The sequence below is a fragment of the Aegilops tauschii genome, chromosome 5 (genome assembly GCF_002575655.3).
Source record: "Aegilops tauschii subsp. strangulata cultivar AL8/78 chromosome 5, Aet v6.0, whole genome shotgun sequence".
NCBI lineage: Eukaryota > Viridiplantae > Streptophyta > Magnoliopsida > Poales > Poaceae > Aegilops > Aegilops tauschii.
In genome coordinates this window covers 313,642,072-313,666,036 of record NC_053039.3, presented here as the reverse complement: position 1 = coordinate 313,666,036, position 23,965 = coordinate 313,642,072, and the positions used below count along the sequence as shown (strand labels likewise).

The following is a 23,965-nucleotide window of genomic DNA, read 5'->3' as shown; positions in this document are numbered from 1 at the left end:
GGCACAAAGAAATTTACTGTACATTATGCGCTAGAGTCACCGTGGGCCACTAAAGGGCCTAAAAATACGAAAGGCCACATATGGGCCGAAAGACGTCGTGGGCCATACATGGGCCGAAAGTGAAACGGGCTGGTGTTATATTCGACGGCCCGCATGACGTTGTTGGGCCGATTTCGGGAAAGCCCTAACGGGCCGTGAGTTATCGGGCCGAAAATAGGCTATTTGCGAACAGACCGTTAACAGGCTTTTCATGGGCCGGCCCACTAACTTTTGACCAAGTCAAGCGGGCCGACCTTTGTAAGCTAAATGGGCCAGTGGTGGGCCGTCGCACGTGTCGACATATCATAGGCGCCTATCTGACCCAATGACAAGCTGACACGTGTTTCCTGCAGCCAATGAGAATTTTACACGTGGAAAATCGTCATTGATCCGGGCTGTTAACGGGTTATCGGATCCAAAACCGGACCCGATAGCTTAACGGCGACCCGTTACGGTGGATGCCACATGTCGGTTACCCTTGACGAAAGCACTTCCATGACGCGTCATTTATCGTCATGGAAGTGAACACTTCCGTGATGATAATTTTGGTATTGTCATGGAACACTTCTACGACAGCACAGGTATAACTATCTTGATTCTGTCATAAAATCGTCATGTATGTACATGCACGACAGAAAACGTGACCTAATATGAAAAACATATATCATCACGGAACGTGAAGTCTCTGCCCATCAGTACCAACCACGTGAAGTCTCCTCATACATCCAGTTTACCAGAAAAGATGCATCAAGGAGGCTTGTTCTAATGACACTGAGATTCGAGCTTTTCCAAAAATTTCTTTGTTTTGCCTGAATTTCCTTTTAGTGGATATATGCTACTCCCTCTCCCTCTGTTCACTTTTATAATATCTTGTAGATGTTTCAGACACTGTACAAAACAGCTCAATTTCACTTGTCTGAAACTATTTATAAAAGTGAACGGAGGGAGTACCTAGTTTCGCCTTGACATTCTCATTCTTCATACAACCTGTTTGCACCACATGCATTCATAACAACCAATGATTTGGCTACAAATTGGCATCAGCCGACTCACTACCACCACCACTACAAATGTACAACCAAATACCATCTCAAGCCACAAATGCATTCTTCACCACACATGACAAGGCACAAATGTATTCTTATTGCCAACAACAACTGTAACCTAGCACTCTAGCTGCAGCACGTCAGGGCTTGGCCAGGAGCTCACGCACCGTCTGTGCAAGCCCGGGCTCACTCCTGATGCCCTCGGCCCATCTCGCACTGATCCGCACGTTTTCAAGGCTCTGCTTCAGCGTCCTCTCGAATCCGGGCTTTGTGCGCGTTGCAAAGAACTTGGAGATCTCTGCCGCCTTCTCGTTGGAGGTGAACTGACAAGAAACAAGGAAGTCCACATTAGCTATGGCCTCATGGAAATAATACCTGCAAAAGTGGGGAATATGGATCACGGGAATAGGGCAATAGAACTGTGATTAAATGTACCAATGGAACAATGGTTTCAACAAAATCCGTAATCAAGCTCCCGGCAAATGTCTTTGAGATAAGCTCCCAGTTTTCCTGCAGACAGACAGAACGGGACAAATGTTAGCACCATGTTTTCAAATGTTTCAGTCTGCTAACACTAAGTATGAACCATCAGTCATCTCCTAAGGTGTCATATGAAGGAACTACAAAAAATAGATGGTTGGGTGCTGCCTCAAATTCACTCTAGTTAAAATACATTTACAAGGGAAATCCATTTAAAGAGATCGGGATCCCGAAATAAATTCACAAATATGGTTCAGCTGTTTGCAAATATGCCACTTGACTTGAGTTCTTGTTGACAAATACAGAAGAACCCTGGGTCCTCTTTGTAATGCAGAAATCTCAATGAAGTTGGTAGAAAAAGAAACATCTCATGAATAGATATTCAAATTTGTTTAGAATACCTACACGAATCTGATGTTCCAGACAGGACCCAGAAATAACGACTTTTACGCATCAACAACACGTCAACACACATAGATAAAAGGGTCCTCATTGTTAAAAGAGATCATACCTTCAACCAGTTCCACGAAATTTCACGTGCCTCTGGTTGAATACCTCTAAGGAGAATATATGCATCTTGATTGCGAACCTGACAAGCAAGAGAGGCATATGAGACCTCAGTACAGCTTGCCCTTGACACACAAGTAAGCTCATAGAAACCTTCGACTATAATTGTGGAAGAAAGTAATGCTATTTGCAATATTTACCTCGCTAGTGAAAATTAAATTCAGTGATTCAAGGACGATACCCTTGTCCCGGCAAGAAGATAATATGCCTTCAAACAATAAGAAAATACTTTTAGAACAACCAAAAACATGGGCAAGCTTTGTTAGTTTAACACATGGTCAAAGGGCTACACACCTAAGACTTGTAATCTTTCCTCCCCTTCAGCTGACTCCTTGTAGATTTTTCGGAGAGCATCATAACCGGATCTGTTTGAACTACTAACATTCTGCATCACAGCAAGGTATGCGGCCTGCAGAACAGCGCAAGTTACAAATGGAAGAAGTAATCATAGGTACCACGTGAAGTGATAGCAAAAGGTAGGACCTTTCTAGTATCCGGAGGAAGAAGAGAAGTGCCGCGATCACGTGTGAAGATGTTAAAGCGCCTAACTCCTTCATTAATGGTCTTACCATGTCCAAGTTGGACAAGTGCAGTCAACAGCAGTGGTCTAAGCATTACATCCAGGTGGCTCTCACCCTTCTTGGGGTCCCAGCCTAACTTTCTGAAAGATAAGTGTCACATAGTCAAAAAGAAGAAACATAGGAAAATGTAGCAAATATACAGTAATAACATGAAAGAATCATGCAATTGTCATGCATCGGCCATAAAAGAAGGAATGTTCAAGCAACATGAGAAGTTAGGAAGAAGATTAATGACATATTATGTTTCCTTTTCCTTTTTGTGAAACAAAAGAGATGATATATTGTGAGTGTAACACATTAAGAAACTCATAGCAGTTATGGTGGGGCATACTCTGCAGGTGACAAAAGAATCTTGATCAAAAGTTGCTTGATGTCACCAGCCAAGGCAGGAGTAGCATCAGCAGATATTTTAGCAATACTTGTGGTTACCTGCCAATCCAAAGTAAAGATATAGGCGATTTATCTTCATGAACAATTGAACACGATAGAATCAACTGGACCTACAGGATTTACGTACAGTGTTTATGTGTGAAAGAACACTATAATCAGCTTCCCCGCGATAACCGTACAGTAAATGTAGCAACGACGCAAATGTTTGTTGGCGGGCAATAGAAAGCGCATACAAGTCATCCACGATGCCTGCAATGGTAATGTTATAATACCTGCCACCAAAATATTACAAGCAGATTCAACGGTCACATGTTGCGTTTACCAATTTTATCCATTAGTGAGAGCTTCTTGGTCTCCAATGCATTTTGAAGTGCAGCTGCAAGCTCATCGTCATATTTAACTCTGTAAAATCCAGTTCCATCTATATTCAACTTAGTCCAGAAGTTTCCGCCCTTCTTTCGGTCACCACATTGTGAACCAATGACCAGCTTCTCACGTTTAAGTTTCAACAACAACTTTTTCTCTGTATCATATGCACCACAGCGTGAAGTTAGAGGGACAATCCACATGCCAGAGCCAGAGGACCCATCTAACAAAAACTGGGCCTGCAACAAACAGAAATCATCAAGTTCGTGGAGAAAAATACTATACACGGAGATCTATCAGTCAACGAGATCAAGTTTTTAACATTTTTTTTATTAGATTTTTCACTTTAACGAATATAAAATAAGACACACTTTTGTTAGAACCCTCTCTTTGCCTTGGTCTAGTGGCTAAGGGTGATCTATTAACTCGTAGAGGGAAGTGGGCACAGCAATACATGAAATAATTGGCAAATAATTGTAAATAATCAACATATTTAAGAAAAGGAAGCCAGTCTGACCTAATACCATAATTTATCATTGCACATAAAATTATACATCGAGACTCACATTCGACAGGACAATGTAATGATTATTTCTTCAATTGTTTGTCTGGATTTATTAAAAATAAACATCCTTTCAGAAAAATGAAAGAAAACTAAAGAAATTCAAACATATATACCAAATTGTCACTATTAAACATACAAGTACATTACTACAGAAAAAAAACTTCATGATTAAAATTTGATAATTAATTTATGCCTATTGCCTTATAATACTAACTTCATATGTAAGTCTGAATCTGACACTTCCATTTCAAGCTGTCATAAAATTTAACACTAAACATTGCTCTCAAATATTATTTGATCATTCAAATTAGCAATACATAACTGAAACTGCAGAAAATTGTGGTCTATATCTTTTTGCAACCATCTGATTTAAATCAATAGTCATGCAGGATGTGCATCCCTGGGCTGAGATGGGAACATGGGAAGTAATGTGCATTTTAAACATGTCTCTCGTGATTTGTAGGGAAACGTCTGAGCCTATCTACCTTACCAAATTAATTGTAGGTTTCCTTATTAGCCTTATCTGCACTAGGGCCCAAAATAACTTTCTAACTTTCATCAAGCAATGACTCAGACTTAAACCACGTCTTACCTCTAATGTGGTAAGATAGAGCACCCTAAAAGAGCTCCAACTTCAGAACAAGATCTAATTCAGTTCTTCTACGAGATTCATGTAAGTTGCTCTTGATACCGTTCAGCCATACCCCAGAATATATGATCAGATACTAGGGCTGCTGCGTAAATACGTGAATGCATCAAGTGACAGATCAATGGCCGTAGGGGCAGTAAAATATTTCCAGTTTTTGACATCATTGAGTACAGTATTCTCAGAGGACTAGTTATAAAAGTCAGTTATACATTAACAAAATGGTATGGAACAAAAACCGAGGTTTGGTCAAGCTTTTGCCACAACCAGTTAGCAGATGATTTTCTTAAAAAAGAAACTCTAAATGGCATGCCACGACTAGAACTTAACTAAATAGCAAGGACATATTAACCAAACAAATGCATACTTGGTTAGTCGTGTGATGATGAATGCATGATAGATACGAAGGATGGTATGTAAGATAAGCTATTACCTGCTCACCCACAAAAAAAAACTATTACCTGCTCAATCTCTATGTCATTCCCTTTAATTTTCGCATTAATAACAGGATAACCTTTTTGCTTCGTCCATGTAGTCATCAAATCCTTGACAGGTTCACCAGTTTCCTTTTCAAGAACAGCCCACAGGTCCTCGGTTTTAGCATTTGAGTATGCATATTTCTTCATATATGAAGCCATTGCTTTCTGAAAGAACACAGTTTCATATCTATAGCATATGAGAATACACTAGCAGAACGACGTGGAGTTAAAGAGTAGCAGGGGGGAATTACACAGAAAGGAGAGTGCAGCAATTCGTTTCACTAAGTAAAGTAATTAATTAAAAATTGAGTTTTAACATAATAAGCTAGTAGCAGTTCGATAGATTCATTATATGATCAAGAAAAGAGTCAACAATCGCTAAATTTTACCCCTTTTTTTGTGAACAAGTAATGTTATCCTGTGAGCATGACACATGCTACAACAATACATAAGATGACCATCATACCTATATCGACAAATCTGTCTCTATATGCTAATTTATCAAACCATCCACCTTAAATCATGTGATCGGTGAAGTACAAATGGTCACATGATGCTTGTATGCATTAAACGAGGGCAGGATAATCTATGAAGAAATGGTCATTTTGCTCCTAGAATGTCTTCAGAGAACAGCAATCTCTCCCTAAAACACTGCTGACCAAAAGCAAGTTTACCAACTAGTATGATTCAAGAGCATACAAACATTTTATGCAATGGACAAGCCATGGAGTCGTCTAGTGTTTCCACTAGATGGAATAGCGGGGAAGTGACATCAAAGTATCACTGTTTCCATAAAGAACAAAATAAACTGGCTGAAAGTGATCTTGTATACTTTTAAGCTACATGACGAGAAAAAGAATGCCAAATCTAGGCAAGAAGAGTGAGTCGGTGACAAGTTTCTAGAGTTCAGGTAGAGGCAGTATTAGACCTGAAAACGCTCTGCGCCAAGGTAACTTTGTAGCATGCGAATAACAGAAGCACCCTTGTCATAGCTAATAGCATCAAAAATCTGATCAACTTCACTGGCATGGTGTATTTCAACCTGAGCATCCAGGAAAAAGGATAGTGGAAAGTATAAAATGAATCACAAGTTAGAATTAGAGAAATGAAAATGTTAATGCCATGAACTGAATCTCTGTTGATGCATTGACTGAAGTTGCTCCCCAAAGTAAGATGCCACTTGTCAGAGTAGAAATACTTAAGCATCAATTTTAATATTCCATAGAAATTTTATGAGTCAATCATGAATCGGCGAATAATGTGTTGGTAATAGCATATTACGCAGTATGCACTATCGTTACTTGAACATACCATTGTCAAAATTTACAATTTAAAATAGATTCTTGCACTTCTATGATAGTAGAGTGCATGACATTGACAACTATGGTTTTGGAGAATGTAGTACACAACATATCCAACCACCGGAGCAGGCTATGGCACAGTAATAAACAATGAGATTACCTCAATAGGATGAGACGCCTCGAGTGAATCCAGCCTGAGAGCAGTGGTTGTGCGATCAAGAAACTGTGCCCATATATTCCATTGTGGAAAAAAAGAATCTACTGCTAGATGGCTCATCTGGGAAAACAAAAGGCCTATTCATTCAGTATACATTGGTAACCTGATATCTCATTCTTTTAACTTTTGAGTGATCAAATTGTTTTACCCATGTAGCAAATCCCTCATTTAACCACAAGTGAGTCCACCATTCCATGGTTACAAGATTGCCAAACCATTGATGAGCCAATTCATGTGCCACAGTAATTGCAACCTAACAAAATACATGCTGAGGTCAATATAAAAAGGATGTTTACACATATAAAAGGTTTAATGACGAAGAAATGTTAAGAATTATTAGTGAATTATAGATGATCATGAGATAGTGTAGTTTTTCTTACTGAACCGATTTATGTATAGTAACATCGCAGGGTTAGTTAAGAGGTGAACTGTAAATGATGAAAAGATAAGTTAAATAAGTTTCTGAGCTATGATAGATACACTCTGTTTGCTGGATGCTGATGAAGACTTGTCATCGAAAAGCAAAGCTACTTCCCGGTAAGTGACCAATCCGTAGTTCTCCATGGCTCCAGCAGCAAAATCGGGGATAGCAACCATATCCAACTTGGGGAGTGGAAAAGGAGTGTCAAAGTAACTGAACAATTGAGGAAATGAGTTTTATTGTTAATGTTACTGTTTCAGCAACAACCACGGCTTCACACAGTATTTCATTAACATCAATCATGTCTATTCATTAGAAACCAAAGTGTGGAAGCACGGCTAGATTGTGATCTTACTCTTTATAGAGATTCAACGACTTCACTCCAACATCTAGTGCAAACTTCCCTTGGTTACTCTTACCAATTTGAGTGTACACACGAACTCTCGTGCCTGAATAAAATTAAACAAACAAATAAAATAAAAAGGGAAAGAGAAAGGTCTCATGCACACTCTTTGAATGGAAGATTTCAGAAACAGAGATGATACCTTTTGTTGTCATACCCTCTACATATTCAAACAAACCGACAACTATGGCCACTAAATAAGTTGACATAGGTGGCGATTCCTGGTAATGCACAGTTTTGATAGGACCAGCAAATGTCGCGTTAGCTACTGGCATGTTGGACAGTGCTACCAGCTCAGATGGAACTTCAAGTGTTAGCTTGAACTTAGCCTGGAAAATCGAAATGGCAAAACAAGAAATGTTATGAAATATATCTAACCTCACTGGTGCTCTATGTGCACATATTTGAGGAACATAAAGTCATCCTTCCAGCTACATATATAATCACCTTGAATGCAGGCTCATCCCAGCAGGGGAAGCACCGCCGCGCATCCACGGACTCAAACTGTGTCACCGCCATGTTTCTCTCTTTCCCCTTATACTGGTACTTGCTGCAATCAAATGAAATCAGAAAAGCATAAATAGCAGGAAAGGCATTCATACCAAAGTGCTCGATTAAACTCTTATTTCAGAAATATATCATAAAAGAGAACTATAATGCCTTCACAGTGAACTTCCAAACCACGTATCATCGAATTCGTAGCCAGTGCATTATCGGGACTGGTCACTTGGTTGGTCGGCGAGTAACTAATCAGGAGTAGTAAAGAGAAACCACAATTCAACTTTTCCCCTTTTTGTAATTTTCTGCTTAAAATTTAGAACAAATCATGGCATGATTTCGTATATATAGATGATCACAAGTGTTGTGTTGAGGTTCGCTGATCATGATGTACGGTGCAAATACTAAGGGTGGTAGAGTCCAGAAAGAAGTCGTCGCATACCTCCTGTAGAAGCCTCTCATCTGGTCGTTGAGAATTCCGGTGAAGTCCATCTTGAGCACGCCCTCGCCGAGGGGCAGCTGCTTGGCGAACCCGAGCACCAACACGCCGTCATCCTTGAAGAACACCACCTCCGTGGGCGCCAAAGCCTGCGAGAACCGTACCGACGAAGGACGATGAGAAGAGGGCGAGGAGGTCTCAAGGAATTTCATTTTTCTTCTCCTTCTTTCTCCTTACCTGGAAGCGGATGGAGGCGCGGTTGACGGAGAGGTCGAGCGCGTTGAGCACGAGGAAGCGGGTGGGCGCGGAGACGGCGACGGAGATGGCCACCGAGCCGGAGAAGGTGCAGGCGACGAGGTCGGGGCGGAGGAAGAGCTCGTAGCGGCGCGGCGCGGCGAAGCTCGGCAGCCGCGCCTTGCCCCGGAACTGCTCCGCCGAGCCGCCCGCCGCAGGCGGCGCGGACGCGCCGGGAGATGCCTTGAGATTCGCGCCCTGCGGGCGCGTACATCCCGTTGTTGTTTAGCGCGAGGGAAGAGAAAAGACGAGAGAAGAAAAAAGAAAAAAGAAAAAACAAGCTTTTACATTTTTCTTTTTTTATTACAAACTTACACACTTTAAGGGACTTCCGAAAATGGATTAGGGCATGTACAATGGTTGATAAGATAGTTTTATCTTAAGTCTTGCATGTAATCTAGAGATGGCAAAAAAAGAGTCTACAATGGGTCATCTCTTAGTCTTATTTTCAATAACTAGCAATTACTAAAAACGTGATGAGACATATTGTGTTAAAAGATCATTTTTGTGTTCTCTCCTTACCTCATCATTTATCCTACGTGGCACTCCTAAGATAGTACCACCTTATCTCCTTTTTCAGTACCATTAAAATAGCGTACTCACTTTATACATCCAAATTTTGCTCAAAAAAAAACTTTATACATCCAAATGTGATTTTAAAGCAAAATATTAATCACGAATTTCTCTTAGTATTATATTAATATATTGTATCCATATCATATCTATATCTATATGTATACAAATATATAGACGAAACTGCTGACAAACGACACTAGTTGGCCGAAACCCACACGATGCAGGAATGAACGGTGTTGTCTGCTTTTGCTCTAACACATCAACGGCTTGATGTGTAGCATCGTCCGCAGATCGTCTGAATCTGTCGTCTGTATAGCAACGCTCTACGGCATATATAGAAGAAACCAATAGCCACAGCGTGTTCGCTGGAAGGGGGTGACATTTTATGAACCGCGTGACAATTTTTCAGAACAACATAGCAATTTCTTCAAGAAATGCATTTTTCTTTATAAAAATTGCCACCATTTTATCTCGAATCGCAAGTAAAACTGTCAAGAAAATATGTTCGTTTGTCAACCCCTCCCGGGATTGAAATCCTCTACTGTAGCGTGTTGTAGTGCGGTTGACACATGGAATCGGGTCCACACGACAGTGACCATACTGCACGTTGCACTACAGCAGAGGATCCAAACCCCCCCTCCGGGGGAACGTTGGGCCGTTAGTTTTTTCGATATAAAAAGCCTCGAAGAGTCGATCCAATTAATTTCGGTCATCAAAGGATTGTCTCAATGGTCATCGTTCAACATGTTTAACATGCAGTTAATATCACACTACCAAGTAGTAACAACGATTTATGCTAATTACATTATTATAAGGTTTAATTGATATCCTATCCAATATAAGTGTGCAATTAAAATGTAATCGATATTCTACCGAATATAAACGTGTAATTAATACGCAATTCATATCCTACCTATTATAAACATGTATTAATTTCCTCTCTAATATTAGCGGGCAATCTTTTACTACTAGTTTATTTTAAATATGCATATTTTGTTGGCCACTGCTAGGCGTCATCCAACCGACGCAGGGCAAACAATCAACCCCCTCGTGGGCCGTTGGATCAGGCGTTGTATGGCCATTGGATCACAACAGTCATCTTCATCTCAAGCAACTACTCCCGCATGCACCCCGCATCGCCAAAAGGAAAAAAGAAAACACCACGTCTAGGAACGAAAAAGATAGCACTCTGCAACACTTTTTGTTGCCACCGTCGAGCTTCATCGTAGCACCGCTGCCACGCTTTGCAGCGCCAACACCGGTGCGGCCGGTGGTGCTCCATCGCAGCACTGGCAGCCCGTCGCAGCTCCGGCCATGCTCCATTGCAGCAGCGACAGCGGCACGAGGTGCTCCAACGCAGCACCGGCGGCCCGTCATAGCTCCGGCCATGCTCCATTACAGCAGTGACACCGGCACAAGCAGCACCGGCCGTCTGTCGCAGCTCCGGCCATGCTCCATTGCAACCACGAAACCGGCGTGACGGTGCTCCAACACAGCGTGGGCAGCCCGTCGTAGCTCCGGCAATGCTTTATTGTAGCCACGACATCGGTGCGGCGGTGCTCCATCGCAGCTTCGGCAATGCGGTTTTTTGTCGAAAAAGACCACCTGCCGAACAGAAATGCTAGAAAATACCCCTTCTAAGACAAATTGGCAAAAATGACCCTTGAGCCGTGGCGGCAGACGCGCCAGGCGACACGTGGCACATGCCGCCACGGGTCGAGGCGGCAGGCTGCAAATAACAGGAATCGATGAGCCGCGACGGAACGGGCTGGCGTGGTGGGCCCAGCCGCCTCACTGGCTGGCGGCAGCACTGTACATGGTGGGCCCGGCCGCCTCGCGCCCAGGCGGCAGGCTGTGCACTGCACCAGAATCGTCCAGGCGCCAGGCGGCATGTACGTCCCTGCACATTATTAATTGATCCCATGCAAAAGAAAAAAAGGTTACTATTGGTCAGCATTTGACTAGCTTGCTCGGGTCAAGATTAATAGCTCCGTGCACTGAAGTTTGTGTGAAAGCTGGCTTGTCTGAGTCTTGACTAGCTTGCTCGATCGGGTCAAGGTTCAATAGCTCCGTGAGTCTTGACTAGCTTGCTCGATCGGGTTAAGGTTCAGTAGCTCCGTGCACTATGCTTGCCGTGCAATACGCTGAGGCCGGCTGGCGCGCAGCAGTGCACAGCCTGCCGCTTGGGCGCGAGGCGGCAGGGCCCACCACGTACAGTGCTGCCGCCAGCCAGTGAGGCGGCTGGGCCCACCGGCGGCAGGGGCTGCCGCCTCGCCCCATGGCGGCATGTGCCACGTGTGGCCTGGCGCGCCTGCCGCCACGGTCGAAGGGTCTTTTTGGGCAATCTGTTTAAGGGGATCTTTTCTAGCAATTTTGTTCGATAGGTGGTCTTTTTAGACAAAATTTCCGGCAACGCTGCATAGCAACACCGACATCTTCAACGAGCGTTGCATCACAACACCCGATGCCCCTTGCAGCGGCGCGAGTACTGCATCACAGCGCTGGCAGGACCGACGAGGGCGGCGTCGCCGGCAGCAACCGCGGACCACCGCATCACAGCGCTGGCAGGACCGACGAGGGCGGCGTCGCCGGCAGCAACCGCGGACCACCGCGTCGCAGCGCTGACTTCATCGATGAACAATGCAACGCAGCACCGGTCGTGTGGAGCTTGGGCAACACCGTGTTGGAGCTTGGGAGCCACCAGCCCACCACATTGCATCGCCGCAGCTATCGACGACCACCGCATCATAGCGCCGGCATCACCGACGAGCGCTGCAATGCAGCACCGGTCGCATGGAGCTTGGGAGGCAGCAGGGTAGCGGAGCTTAGAGCGTGTCCATGACCATGATAGAGAGAGCTGTAGGAGAGAGAGAGGTGCGGAGCAGAACAGAAGGGGATCGAGTTTGATGAAAAAATCAGTGGATCTCGTGACGCTAGAGATGAGGGGATAAGGCTGGGCAGTGGGAGGGCCCAGCGGGACGCGTGTCGTGCGGAGAGGGCGGTTTAGACGAGCCCGTAATCAGCCGGCTGAAAAGAATAGATTTCCTATTTTGTTCCAGGTAAGCCAATATGTAGCCGTTTCCCTATATATACATCTAGCCGTTTCAGGCCCAGACGGAGGCAACGGGGATACAGATAGACTCCGGTTGGACTTACCTAGCCGGCTACCCACCACGTGAAGCTTCCTCCTATCAGTTTCAACTAGCTCTCTCAAAAATGAAATGGACCACTACAACACCATCCTGCAACGCATGCAGCAGAATAGTAAAATTTGTAATCTCGCGGGCAGGGGATCGATACCGCACCTCGCCGTGTGTCGCCATCTTCATGCCGCCGCCGGCGGCCGCTGCTGCGTCGACGAAGAGGAGCGCCACCACCACGAGCAGCACGGCGCCGGCGCCGGCGCGGGGTGGAGCCATGGAAACAACGGACGACGCGCGCTCCCGGGCGTTGTCGATGGCAGGCAGCTGTGAGCCTTCCTGCCGGCCTACCACTAGTGAGCGGGCGGGGCCTTCCTGCCGGCCTACCACTACTGAGCGAGCGAGCGAGCGAGGGGGTGGGGAGGAGCACCGGTGGCTGCCGCTGTATAAATATGGAGCGGAGACAGCGGGGGTGGGTTGACTCAGCTGAGCCGGCCGATCTTTGGTAACCCAATAAATTGTACTAATAAATTCACAACCCAGAAGCAAATAAATAGTATCAATCAATATCTTACATATGTACTTGATAAGTATCAATCAATATCTAATATATTTGGTAACCTGATAAATCTCTTATATTTGGTAACCAAATATTAATTGGACACATACCTATTTTATCAGTTTAAGGTACACTACCACAGTCACTGCAAAAAACCGTCTTATATTAAGGGACGAAGAGAGCTGGAAAATCTTTACTTTAAACCAAACACAATCTTATTTTATGTATTTGCTTTGCATCAAGAGTTGCCCCGTATATTCCATCGGCTCGGCTTTATAACCACCCACGTGAAGTCTCCTCGTACATTCAGTTTACCAAAAAGGATACATCAAGGAGGCTTGTTCTAATGACACTGAGATTGGAGCTTTGCCAAAATTTTCTTTGTTTTGCCTGAATTTCCTTTTAATGGATATGCTACCTAGTTCCTCCTTGACATTATCATTCTTCATACAACCCGTTTGCACCATATGCATAACAATCAATGATTTGGCTACAAACTGGCATCAGCTGACTCACTACCACCACCACTACAAATGTACAACCAAATATCATCTCAAACCACAGTTTCCACACATGATAAGGCACAAATGCATTCTTATTGCCAACAACAACTGTAACCTAGCACTCTAGCTGCAGCACGTCAGGGCTTGGCCAGGAGCTCGCGCACCGTCTGTGAAAGCCCGGGCTCGCTCCTGATGCCCTCGGCCCATCTCGCACTGATCCGCACGGTTTCAAGGCTCTGCTTCAGCGTCCTCTCGAATCCGGGCTTTGTGCGCGTTGCAAAGAACTTGGAGATCTCTGCCGCCTTCTCGTTGGAGGTGAACTGACAAGAAACAAGGAAGTCCACATTAGCTATGGCCTCATGGAAATAATACCTGCAAAACTGGGGAATATGATCACGGAAATATGGCAATAGAACTGTGATTAAATGTACCAATGGAACAATGTTTTTAACAAAATTCGCCGCCAAGCTCCCGGAAAACGTCCTTGAGATGCGCTCCCAGTTTTCCTGCAGACAGACAGTACGGGACAAATGTTAGCACCATGTTTTCAAATGTTTCAGTCTGCTAGCACTAATATGAACCATCAGTCATCTCCTAAGGTGTCAGATGAAGGAACCGCAAAAAATAGATGGTGGGGTGCCGCAGCCTCAAATTCACTCTACTTAAAATACATTCACAAGGGAAATCCATATAAAGAGATCACGATCCCGAAATAAATTCACAAACATAGTTCAGCTGTTTGCAAATATGCCACTTGACTTGAATTCTTGTTGACAAAAACAGATGAACCCTGGGTCCTCTTTGTAATGCAGAAGTCTCAATGAAGTTGGTAGAAAAAGAAACATCTCATGATTGGATATTCCAATTTGTTTAGAATACCTACAAGAATCTGATGTTCCAGACAGGACCCAGAAATAACGACTTTTACGCATCAACAACACGTCAACACACATAGATAAAAGGGTCCTCATTGTTAAAAGAGATCGTACCTTCAACCAGTTCCACGAAATTTCACGTGCCTCTGGTTGAATACCTCTAAGGAGAATATATGCATCTTGATTGCGAACCTGACAAGCAAGAGAGGCATATGAGACCTGAGTACAGCTTGCAACTTGACACAAGGAAGCTCATAGAGACCTTCGACTATAATTGTGGAAGAAAGTAATGATATTTGCATTTACCTCATTAGTGAAAATTAAATTCAGTGATTCAAGGACAATACCCTTATCCCGGCAAGAAGATAATATGCCTTGAAACAATAAGAAAATGCTTTTAGAACAACCAAAAACATGGGCAAGCTTTGCTAGTTTAACATGGTCAAAGGGCTACACACCTAGGACTTGTAATCTTTCCTCCCCTTCAGCTGACTCCTTGTAGATTTTTCGGAGAGCATCATAACCGGATCTGTTTGAACTACTAACATTCTGCATCACAGCAAGGTATGCGGCCTGCAGAACAGCGCAAGTTACAAATGGAAGAAGTAATCATAGGAGTACCACGTGAAGTGATAGCAAAAGGTAGGACCTTTCTAGTATCCGGAGGAAGAAGAGAAGTGCCGCGATCACGTGTGAAGATGTTAAAGCGCCTAACTCCTTCATTAATGGTCTTACCATGTCCAAGTTGGACAAGTGCAGTCAACAGCAGTGGTCTAAGCATTACATCCAGGTGGCTTTCACCCTTCTTGGGGTCCCAGCCTAACTTTCTGAAAGACAAGTGTGACATAGTCAAAAGGAAGAAACATAGGAAAATGTAGCAAATATACAGTAATAACATGAAAGAATCATGCGATTGTCATGCATCGGCCACAAAAGAAGGAATGTTCAAGCAACATGAGAAGTTAGGAAGAAGATTAATGACATATTATGTTTCCTTTTCCTTTTTGTGAAACAAAAGAGATGATCTATTGTGAGTGTAACACATTAAGAAACTCATAGCAGTTATGGTGGGGGCATACTCTGCAGGTGACAAAAGAATCTTGATCAAAAGTTGTTTGATGTCACCAGCCAAGGCAGGAGTAGCATCAGCAGATACTTTAGCTATACTTGTGGTTACCTGCCAATCCAAAGTAAAAGATATAGGCGATTTATCTTCATGAACAATTGAACACGATAGAATCAACTGGACCTACAGGATTTACGTACAGTGTTTATGTGTGAAAGAACACTATAATCAGCTTCCCCACGATAACCGTAGAGTAAACGTAGCAACGACGCAAATGTTTGCTGGCGGGCAATAGAAAGCGCATATAAGTCATCCACAGTGCCTGCAATGCTAATGTTATAATACCTACCACCAAAAGATTACAAGCAGATTCAACGGCACATGTTGCGTTTACCAATTTTATCCATTAGTGAGAGCTTCTTTGTCTCCAACGCATTTTGAAGTGCAGCTGCAAGCTCATCGTCATATTTAACTCTGTAAAATCCAGTTCCATTTATATTCAACTTAGTCCAAAAGTTTCCACCCTTCTTTCGGTCACCACATTGTGAACCAATGACCATCTTATCACGTTTAAGTTTCAACAAGAACTTTTTCTGTGTATCATATGCACCACATCCTGAAGTTATAGGGACAATCCACATGCCAGAGCCAGAGGACCCATCTAACAAAAACTGGGCCTGCAACAAACAGAAATCATTAAGTTCACGGAGAAAAATGCTATACATGAAGATCTATCGGTCAACGAGATCAAGTACTTAACATTTTCATTTATTAGATTTTTCACTTTAACCAATATAAAATATCCACTTTTAAGACGCACTTCTGTGAGAACCCTCTATTTGCTTTGGTCTAGTGGCTAAGGGTGGTCTATTAACTCGTAGAGGGAAGTGGGTACAGCAATACATGAAATAATTGGCAAATAATTGTAAATAATCAACATATTTAAGGAAAGGAAGACAGTCTGACCTAATACCATAATTTATCACTGCACATCAAATTATACATGGAGACTCACATTTGACAGGACAAATGTAATGATTATGTTTTGAATTGCTTGTCTGGATTTATTAGAAATAAACATCCTTTCAGAAGACTGAAAGTAAAGTACAGAAACTCAAACATATATCCCAAATTGTCACCATTAAACATGCAAGTACATTACTACAGAAAAAGCATACTTCATGATTAAAGTTTGATAATTAATTCATGCCTATTGCCGTATAATACACGTCATATGTAAGTCCGAATCTGACACTTCCATTTCAAGCTGTCATAAAATTTAGCACTAAACATTGCTCCCAGATATAAATTATTTGAACATTCAAATTAGCAATACATAACTGAAACTACAAAAAACTGTGGTCTAGATCTTTTTGCAACCATCTGATTTAAATCAATAGTCATGCAGGATGTATATCCCCGGGCGGAGATGGGAACATGGGAAGTAGTGTGCATTTAAACATGTCTCTTGTGATTTGTAGGGGAACGTCTGTGCCTATCTACCTTACCAAATTAATTGTAGGTTTCCTTATTAGCCTTATCTGCACTAGGGCCCAAAATAACCTTCAAACTTTCATCAACCAACGACTCAGATTGAAACCACCTCTTACCTCTAATGTGGTAAGATAGAGCACCCTAAAAGAGCTCCAACTTCAGAACAAGATCTAATTCAGTTCTTCTACGAGATTCATGTAAGTTGTTCTTGATACTGTTCAGCCTTACCCCATAATATCTGATCAGATACTAGGGCTGCTGCGTAAATACGTGAATGCATCAAGTGACAGATCAATGGCCATAGGGGCAGTACAATATTTCCAGTTTTGCCCATCATTGAGTACAGTATTCTCAGAGGACCAGTTATAACAGTCAGTTATACGTCCACAAATGGTATGGAACAAAAATCAAGGTTTGGTCAAGCTTTTGGCATGACCAGTTAGCAGATGATTTTCTTAAAGAAGAAACTCCAAATGGCATGGCACGACTAGAACTTAACAAAATAGCAAGGAAATATTAATAACCAAACAAATGTGTACTTGGTTGTTCGTGTGATGATGAATGCATGATAGATATGAAGGATGGTATGTAAGATAACCTATTACCTGCTCAATCTCTATGTCATCCCCTTTAATTTTCGCATTAATAACAGGATAACCTTTTTGCTTCGTCCATGTAGTCATCAAATCCTTGACAGGTTCACCAGTTTCCTTTTCAAGAACAGCCCACAGGTCCTCGGTTTTAGCATTTGAGAATGCATATTTCTTCATATATGAAGCCATCGCTTTCTGAAAGAACACAGTTTCATATCTATAGCATATGAGAATACACCAGGAGAACGGCGTGGAGTTAATGAGTAGCAGGGGGAAATTACATAGAAAGGAGAGTGCAGCAATCATTTCGCTAAATAATGTAATTAGTTAAAAATTGAGTTTTAACATATTAGCTAGTGTGCAGTTTGATAGATTCATCATATGATCAACAAAAGAGTCAAAGATCGCTAAATTTTACTCCTTTTTATCTGTGAACAAGTAATGTTATCCTGTGAGCATGACACATGCTACAACAATACATAAGATGACCATCACACCTATACCGATAAATCTGTCTCTATATGCTAATTTATCAAACCATCCACCTTAAATCATGTGACCGGTGAAGTACAAATAGTCACATATGATGCTTGTATGCATTAAACAAGGGCAGGATAATCTACGAAGAAATGGCTATTTTGCTCCTAGAATATGTCTTCAAAGAACAGCAATCTCTCCCTAAAACACCACTGACAAAAGCATGTTTACCAACTAGTATGATTCAAGAGCATACAAACATTTTATGCAATGGACAAGCCATGGAGTTGTCTAGTGTTTCCACTACATGGAATAGTGGGGAAATGACATCAAAGTATCACTGTTTCCTTAAAGAACAAAATAAACTGGCTGAAAGTGATCTTGTATACTTTTAAGCAACGTGACAAGAAAAAGAATGCCAAGTCTAGGCAAGAAGAGTGAGTCGGTGAAAAGTTTCTGGAGTTCAGGTAGAGGCAGTATTAGACCTGAAAACGCTCTGCGCCAAGGTAACTTTGTAGCATGCGAATAACAGAAGCACCCTTGTCATAGCTAATAGCATCAAAAATCTGATCAACTTCACTGGCATGGTGTATTTCAACCTGAGCATCCAGGAAAACGGATAGTGGAAAGTATAAAATGAATCACAAGTTAGCATTAGAGAAGTGAAAATGTTAATGCCACGAACTGAATCTGTGTTGATGCATTGACTGAAGTTGCTCCCCAAAGTAAGATGCCACTTGTCAGAGTAGAGATTTAGGCATCAATTTTAATATTCCATAGAAATTTTATGAGTCGATCATGAATCGGCCAATAATGTGTTGGTAATAACATATTACGCAGTGTGCACCATCGTTACTTAAACATAACATTGCCAAAATTTACAGTTCAAAATAGATTCTTGCACTTAGTAGGGTGCATGCCATTGACAAATGACAACTATGGTTTTGGAGAATATACTGCACAACATATCCAACCACCGGAGCAGGCTATGGCACAGTAATAGACAATGAGATTACCTCAATAGGATGAGACGCATGTTTTTGTATAGCTCTTTTTATTTTTTCTGGAACTTCTTGTATTCCTTTTACAGAAATTAATAAAAATACGCAGCAGAGTCCTGCTGTTTCCCTAAAAACAATGAGATTACCTCAATGGGATGAGACGCCTCTAGTGAATCCAGCCTGAGAGCAGTGGTTGTGCTATCGAGAAACTGTGTCCAGATATTCCATTGTGGAAAAAAAGAATCTACTGCTAGATGGCTCACCTGTGAAAACAGAAAGCCTATTCATTCAGTATACATTGGTAACCTGATATTTCATTCTTCTAACTTTTGAGTGACCGAATTGATTTACCCATGTGGCAAATCCCTCATTTAACCACAAGTGAGTCCACCATTCCATGGTTACAAGATTGCCAAACCATTGATGAGCCAATTCATGTGCCACAGTAATTGCAACCTAACAAAATACATGCTGAGGTCAATATAAAAAGGATGTTTACACATATAAAAGGTTTAATGACGATTTTTTAAGAATTATTAGTGAATTATAGATGATCATGAGATAGTGTAGTTTTTTTACTAAACCGATTTATTTATAGTAACATCGCACGGTTAGTTAAGAGGTGAACTGTAAATGATGAAAAGATAAGTTAAATAAGTTTCTGAGCTATGATAGATACACTCTGTCTGCTGGATGCTGATGAAGACTTGTCATCGAAAAGCAAAGCTACTTCCCGGTAAGTGACCAATCCATAGTTCTCCATGGCTCCAGCAGCAAAATCGGGGATAGCAACCATATCCAACTTGGGGAGTGGAAAAGGAGTGTCAAAGTAACTGAACAATTGAGGAAATGAGTTTTATTGTTAATGTTACTGTTTCAGCAACAACCACGGCTTCACACAGTATTTCATTAACATCAATCATGTCTATTCATTAGAAACCAAAGTGTGGAAGCACGGCTAGATTGTGATCTTACTCTTTATAGAGATTCAACGACTTCACTCCAACATCTAGTGCAAACTTCCCTTGGTTACTCTTACCAATTTGAGTGTACACACGAACTCTCGTGCCTGAATAAAATTAAAAAACACAAATAAAATAAAAAGGGAAAGAGAAAGGTCTCATGCAACTCTTTGAATGGATGATGTCAGAAACAGAGATGATACCTTTTGTTGTCATACCCTCTACATATTCAAACAAACCGACAACTATGGCCACTAAATAAGTTGACATAGGTGGCGATTCCAGGTAACGCACAGTTTTGATAGGACCAGCAAATGTCGCGTTACCTACTGGCATGTTGGACAGTGCTACCAGCTCAGATGGAACTTCAAGTGTTAGCTTGAACTTAGCCTGGAAAATCGAAACGGCAAAACAAGAAATGTTATGAAATATATCTAACCTCACTGATGCTCTATGTGCACGTATTTGAGGAACATAAAGTCGTGTGCTGGGCAGGGAGAATATGCTTCCACATATATATAATTATATACATACTCAACTTATAAGGGACTAAGAATGTCAATCAAGAGTACCAAAATAGTAGATCGGAGCGGAAAAAAGTCTAATTACTTGAACACTCCTTCCAGCTATCATATATAATCACCTTGAATGCGGGCTCATCCCAGCAGGGGAAGCACCGCCGCGCATCCACAGACTCAAACTGCGTCACCGCCATGTTTCTCTCTTTCCCCTTATACTGGTACTTACTGCAATCAAATGAAATCAGAAAAGCATAAATAGCAGAAAAGGCATTCATACCAAAGTGCTCGATTAAACTCTTATTTCAGAAATACTAGATCATAAAACTATAATGCCTTCACAGTGAACTTCCAAACCACATATCATCGAATTCGTAGCAAGTGCATTGTCGGGACTGGTCACTTCGTTGGTTGGTGAGTAACTAATTGGGAGTAGTAAAGAGAAACCACAGTTCAACTTTTCCCCTTTTGTAATTTTTCTACTTAAAATTTAGAACAAATCATGGCATGATTTCGTATATATAGATGACCACAAGTGTTGTGTTGAGGTTCGCTGACCATGATGTACGGTGCAAATACCAAGGGTGGTAGAGTCCAGAAAGAAGTCGTCGCATACCTCCTGTAGAAGCCTCTCATCTGGTCGTTAAGAATGCCGTTGAAGTCCATCTTGAGCAGGCCCTCGCCGAGGGGCAGCTGCTTGGCGAACCCGAGCACCAACACACCGTCATCCTTGAAGAACACCACCTCCGTGGGCTCCAAAGCCTGCGACAACCGTGCCGGCGAAGGACGATGAGGACAGGGCGAGGTCTCGAGGAATTTCATTTTCCTTCTCATTCCCTTTACCTGGAAGCGGATGGAGGTGCGGTTGACGGAGAGGTCGAGGGCGTTGAGCACGAGGAAGCGGGTGGGCGCGGAGACGGCGACGGAGATGGCCACCGAGCCGGAGAAGGTGCAGGCGACGAGGTCGGGGCGGAGGAAGAGCTCGTAGCGGCGCGGCGCGGCGAAGCTCGGCAGCCGCGCCTTCCCCCGGAACTGGTCCGCCGAGCCGCCGGCCGCAGGCGCGCCAGGAGATGCCTTGAGATTCGCGCCCTGCGTGCGTGTGCATCCGGCCCGTTGTTGTTTAGCGCGACGGAATAGAAAAGACGAGAGCAGCGAAGGGAAGCAAAAAAACAAAAAAAATTGGGGGGAATTTTCTTTTCTTTCCAGAATATATATACAAACTTACACATTTTGAGCGCGAAAATGCATTCTCTCCATTTTTTCATTACCACTAAAACAGAGTACTCACATAATACATCCAGATGTGATTTTGAAGCAAAATATTAATTGCTAAATTCTTCTTTTTGCGAAAATGAATTGCCAAATTCTGTTAGTGTTAGTATTAGCTATATTGTATCCATACTACTCCCTTCGTCCGGAATTAGCTGACGCTCAAATAGATGAATCTAGCCGTATTTCAGTGTTGCATACATCCATTTAAGCGTTAATTAATTCCAGGCGAAGAAAGTATTTTTTGTAAAATAAAGATACACACTATTTTGTTAAAGTTTGACAAATCGGTAGCGTTTCCATACATCTAATAATAAATCAAAACATCTAACCAATTTTATTCCCATCATCCCTTCGTCCAGTCTCCCACCCTTCATCGATTTTTCTTGGTTTTCCATCCCCTTCTGGGTTTCATCAAACCAATCTTTACCTAATAATCCAGATAAACATATAGCAATAAATTCATGGTATGTAAAGAAAATTATTTCTTATGGTAAAACCTGATACGTGTCCATCATCTTTGGTAACCCAATAAATAGTAATAAATTCATGACCCAGAAGTAAATAAAAATCAATCGATTTCTTATACTATTTGGTAATAAATCCCTTATATTTGGTAACCCAATATCAATTGGGCACGAACCTATTTTATCAGTTTAAGAAATACTACATTTCTCCCTTTATACAAAAAGTTTTTGCAGTTCATGGATAGAGGGAGCTGGAAAATTCATACTTTATAACCAAAACATAATCTTATTTTGCACATTTGCTTTGGATCAAGATTTGTCCTGCGTAGTCCTCTTACAGTGTTAAAAATATATGGCCGCATGGCAACGCACGGGCACATACCTACTCCCTCCGTTCCTAAATATTTGTCTTTCTAGACATTTTAAATGACTACCACGTACGGATGTAGTCACTTGTTAAAATGTCTAGAAAGACAAATATTTAGGAACGGAGGGAGTAGTTACTAATCAAAATATCTATGAGAAAGCATCACGTGCACTCGAGTATTCTTGTGCCTCTGGTGACACCTACATACAAAAATATATGAGAACATTTAAAAGAAAATCTAGAGCTCTTAGCATCTATGCACACAGTCATTATCTTCAGATTTCCAGCGACTCTAAAGTTTTTACTGCTATTTGCGCCCATCAAGATCAAGAGTATATTCGACCCAGACCGTAGTAAGTAGGTTGAAGGCTTGAAGCAAAATCGGGTTGGACAGTAGCCCATCCCGTTTGCAGCTCAGCAGGGGGGTCACCCGCACTCACGTTGCCTAGATTAGATTACACAGATATAGATAGACTCCGGCCACCCCCCACGTGAAGTCTCCGCCCATCAGTACCAACTATAGTAGTAGCTCTCTCGAAAAAGAAATACTACCGGTGTAGTATCAAGCGCATGCAGCAGACGCGCCGCATGACAAGCGAATAGTAAATGCAGACGCGCCGTATGACAATCGGATACTGCAGTACTAGCGCTAGTAAATTTGTAATCTCGTGGGCAGGGGATCGATACCGCACCTCGCCGTGGGACGCCATCTTCCTGGCGCCACCGGTGGTGGCGGCGACGCCGAGGAGGAGCGCCACCACCACGGGCAGCACGGCGCCGGCGCCGGCGCGGGATGGAGCCATGGAAACAGCGGACACCGCACGCTCCCGTGCGCGCGCGCGCGTTGTCGATGGCAGGCAGCTGTGAGTGGGCCGGGAGCGGGAGCCTTCCTGCCGGCCTACCACTACTGACCGAGCGAGCCAAGGAGTGAGCGCGAGCGGGGGGTGGGGTGGGGAGGAGCACTGGTGGCTGCCGCTGTATAGTATGGAGCGAAGGCAGAGGGGGCGGGTTGACTGGGCCGAGCCGATGGAGGGAGCGGCACGTCAGCCAAGATAGAGTTGGATCGAGTGAACCGCCGCACTCGCGCGCAGGCAGGCAGATGGATCCAGGCCGACGGACGCGCCCGGCCAGCCGAGCGAGTCATGGATTCTGGCAGTGCATGCATGACGCATGCCAATTCTCCTAGTACTAGTACTACTACTCGCTAGTGTGGCCTGGCTGGTGCCTATTCCCAAGCCCGGTCGCCGGCGCTGGTCGGTCCCGCTGTGATCTTCAGCATTTAATTAGCACAATCAAACATGATTTGCTGCTCACCAATCGGAATATGCGGTACGCAATCGTACGTGAGATTTCCAGATTTGCATGT

The 23,965-nt window shown here is 42.9% G+C and overlaps 2 protein-coding genes across 3 annotated transcripts; both read right to left on the bottom strand.

Annotated features, from left to right (window-relative positions):
- Positions 1 to 1,013: 1,013 nt before the first annotated feature.
- LOC141020495 (aminopeptidase M1-C-like) lies at positions 1,014 to 12,939 on the bottom strand. Its single transcript, XM_020328823.4, has 20 exons — positions 12,614 to 12,939; positions 8,676 to 8,930; positions 8,442 to 8,587; positions 7,949 to 8,051; positions 7,644 to 7,830; positions 7,454 to 7,547; positions 7,158 to 7,311; positions 6,826 to 6,930; positions 6,621 to 6,737; positions 6,088 to 6,201; positions 5,142 to 5,324; positions 3,426 to 3,708; positions 3,231 to 3,352; positions 3,045 to 3,142; positions 2,616 to 2,793; positions 2,427 to 2,541; positions 2,273 to 2,340; positions 2,077 to 2,154; positions 1,521 to 1,595; positions 1,014 to 1,408 (listed from the first exon to the last, which is right to left on the bottom strand). Exons 1-20 carry the CDS (start codon positions 12,725 to 12,727, stop codon positions 1,226 to 1,228), a joined length of 2,772 nt encoding a protein of 923 aa, XP_020184412.1. The 5' UTR covers positions 12,728 to 12,939; the 3' UTR covers positions 1,014 to 1,225.
- A 426-nt stretch (positions 12,940 to 13,365) lies between these two features.
- Positions 13,366 to 23,618, bottom strand: LOC109770108 (aminopeptidase M1-C). 2 transcript variants are annotated; one of them, XM_020328822.4, is made up of 21 exons: positions 23,292 to 23,618; positions 22,098 to 22,195; positions 21,340 to 21,585; positions 21,113 to 21,258; positions 20,622 to 20,724; positions 20,182 to 20,368; positions 19,992 to 20,085; positions 19,696 to 19,849; positions 19,368 to 19,472; positions 19,163 to 19,279; positions 18,501 to 18,614; positions 17,551 to 17,733; positions 15,846 to 16,128; positions 15,652 to 15,773; positions 15,465 to 15,562; positions 15,035 to 15,212; positions 14,844 to 14,958; positions 14,692 to 14,759; positions 14,500 to 14,577; positions 13,942 to 14,016; positions 13,366 to 13,830 (listed from the first exon to the last, which is right to left on the bottom strand). In XM_020328822.4, exons 2-21 carry the CDS (start codon positions 22,161 to 22,163, stop codon positions 13,648 to 13,650), a joined length of 2,715 nt encoding a protein of 904 aa, XP_020184411.1. In that variant the 5' UTR covers positions 22,164 to 22,195; positions 23,292 to 23,618; the 3' UTR covers positions 13,366 to 13,647. The 2 variants fall into 2 exon arrangements, with proteins under 2 accessions (XP_020184411.1, XP_020184410.1); XM_020328821.4 differs by lacking the exon at positions 22,098 to 22,195.
- Between the last annotated feature and the right edge of the window lie 347 nt (positions 23,619 to 23,965).

Excerpts from the sequence above, each read along its gene's own strand:
- LOC141020495 (XM_020328823.4), bottom strand. The coding sequence starts at position 12,727 with ATGGCTCCACCCCGCGCCGGCGCCGGCGCCGTGCTGCTCGTGGTGGTG. Across the intron at positions 7,312-7,453 it reads TCGTTGAATCTCTATAAAGA|TTACTTTGACACTCCTTTTC; the intron begins GTAAGATCACAA and ends TCAATTGTTCAG. Across the intron at positions 2,155-2,272 it reads ATTTAATTTTCACTAGCGAG|GTTCGCAATCAAGATGCATA; the intron begins GTAAATATTGCA and ends CTTGCTTGTCAG.
- LOC109770108 (XM_020328821.4), bottom strand. The coding sequence starts at position 23,402 with ATGGCTCCATCCCGCGCCGGCGCCGGCGCCGTGCTGCCCGTGGTGGTG. Across the intron at positions 20,725-21,112 it reads ATGAGAGGCTTCTACAGGAG|TAAGTACCAGTATAAGGGGA; the intron begins GTATGCGACGAC and ends ATTTGATTGCAG. Across the intron at positions 19,850-19,991 it reads TCGTTGAATCTCTATAAAGA|TTACTTTGACACTCCTTTTC; the intron begins GTAAGATCACAA and ends TCAATTGTTCAG.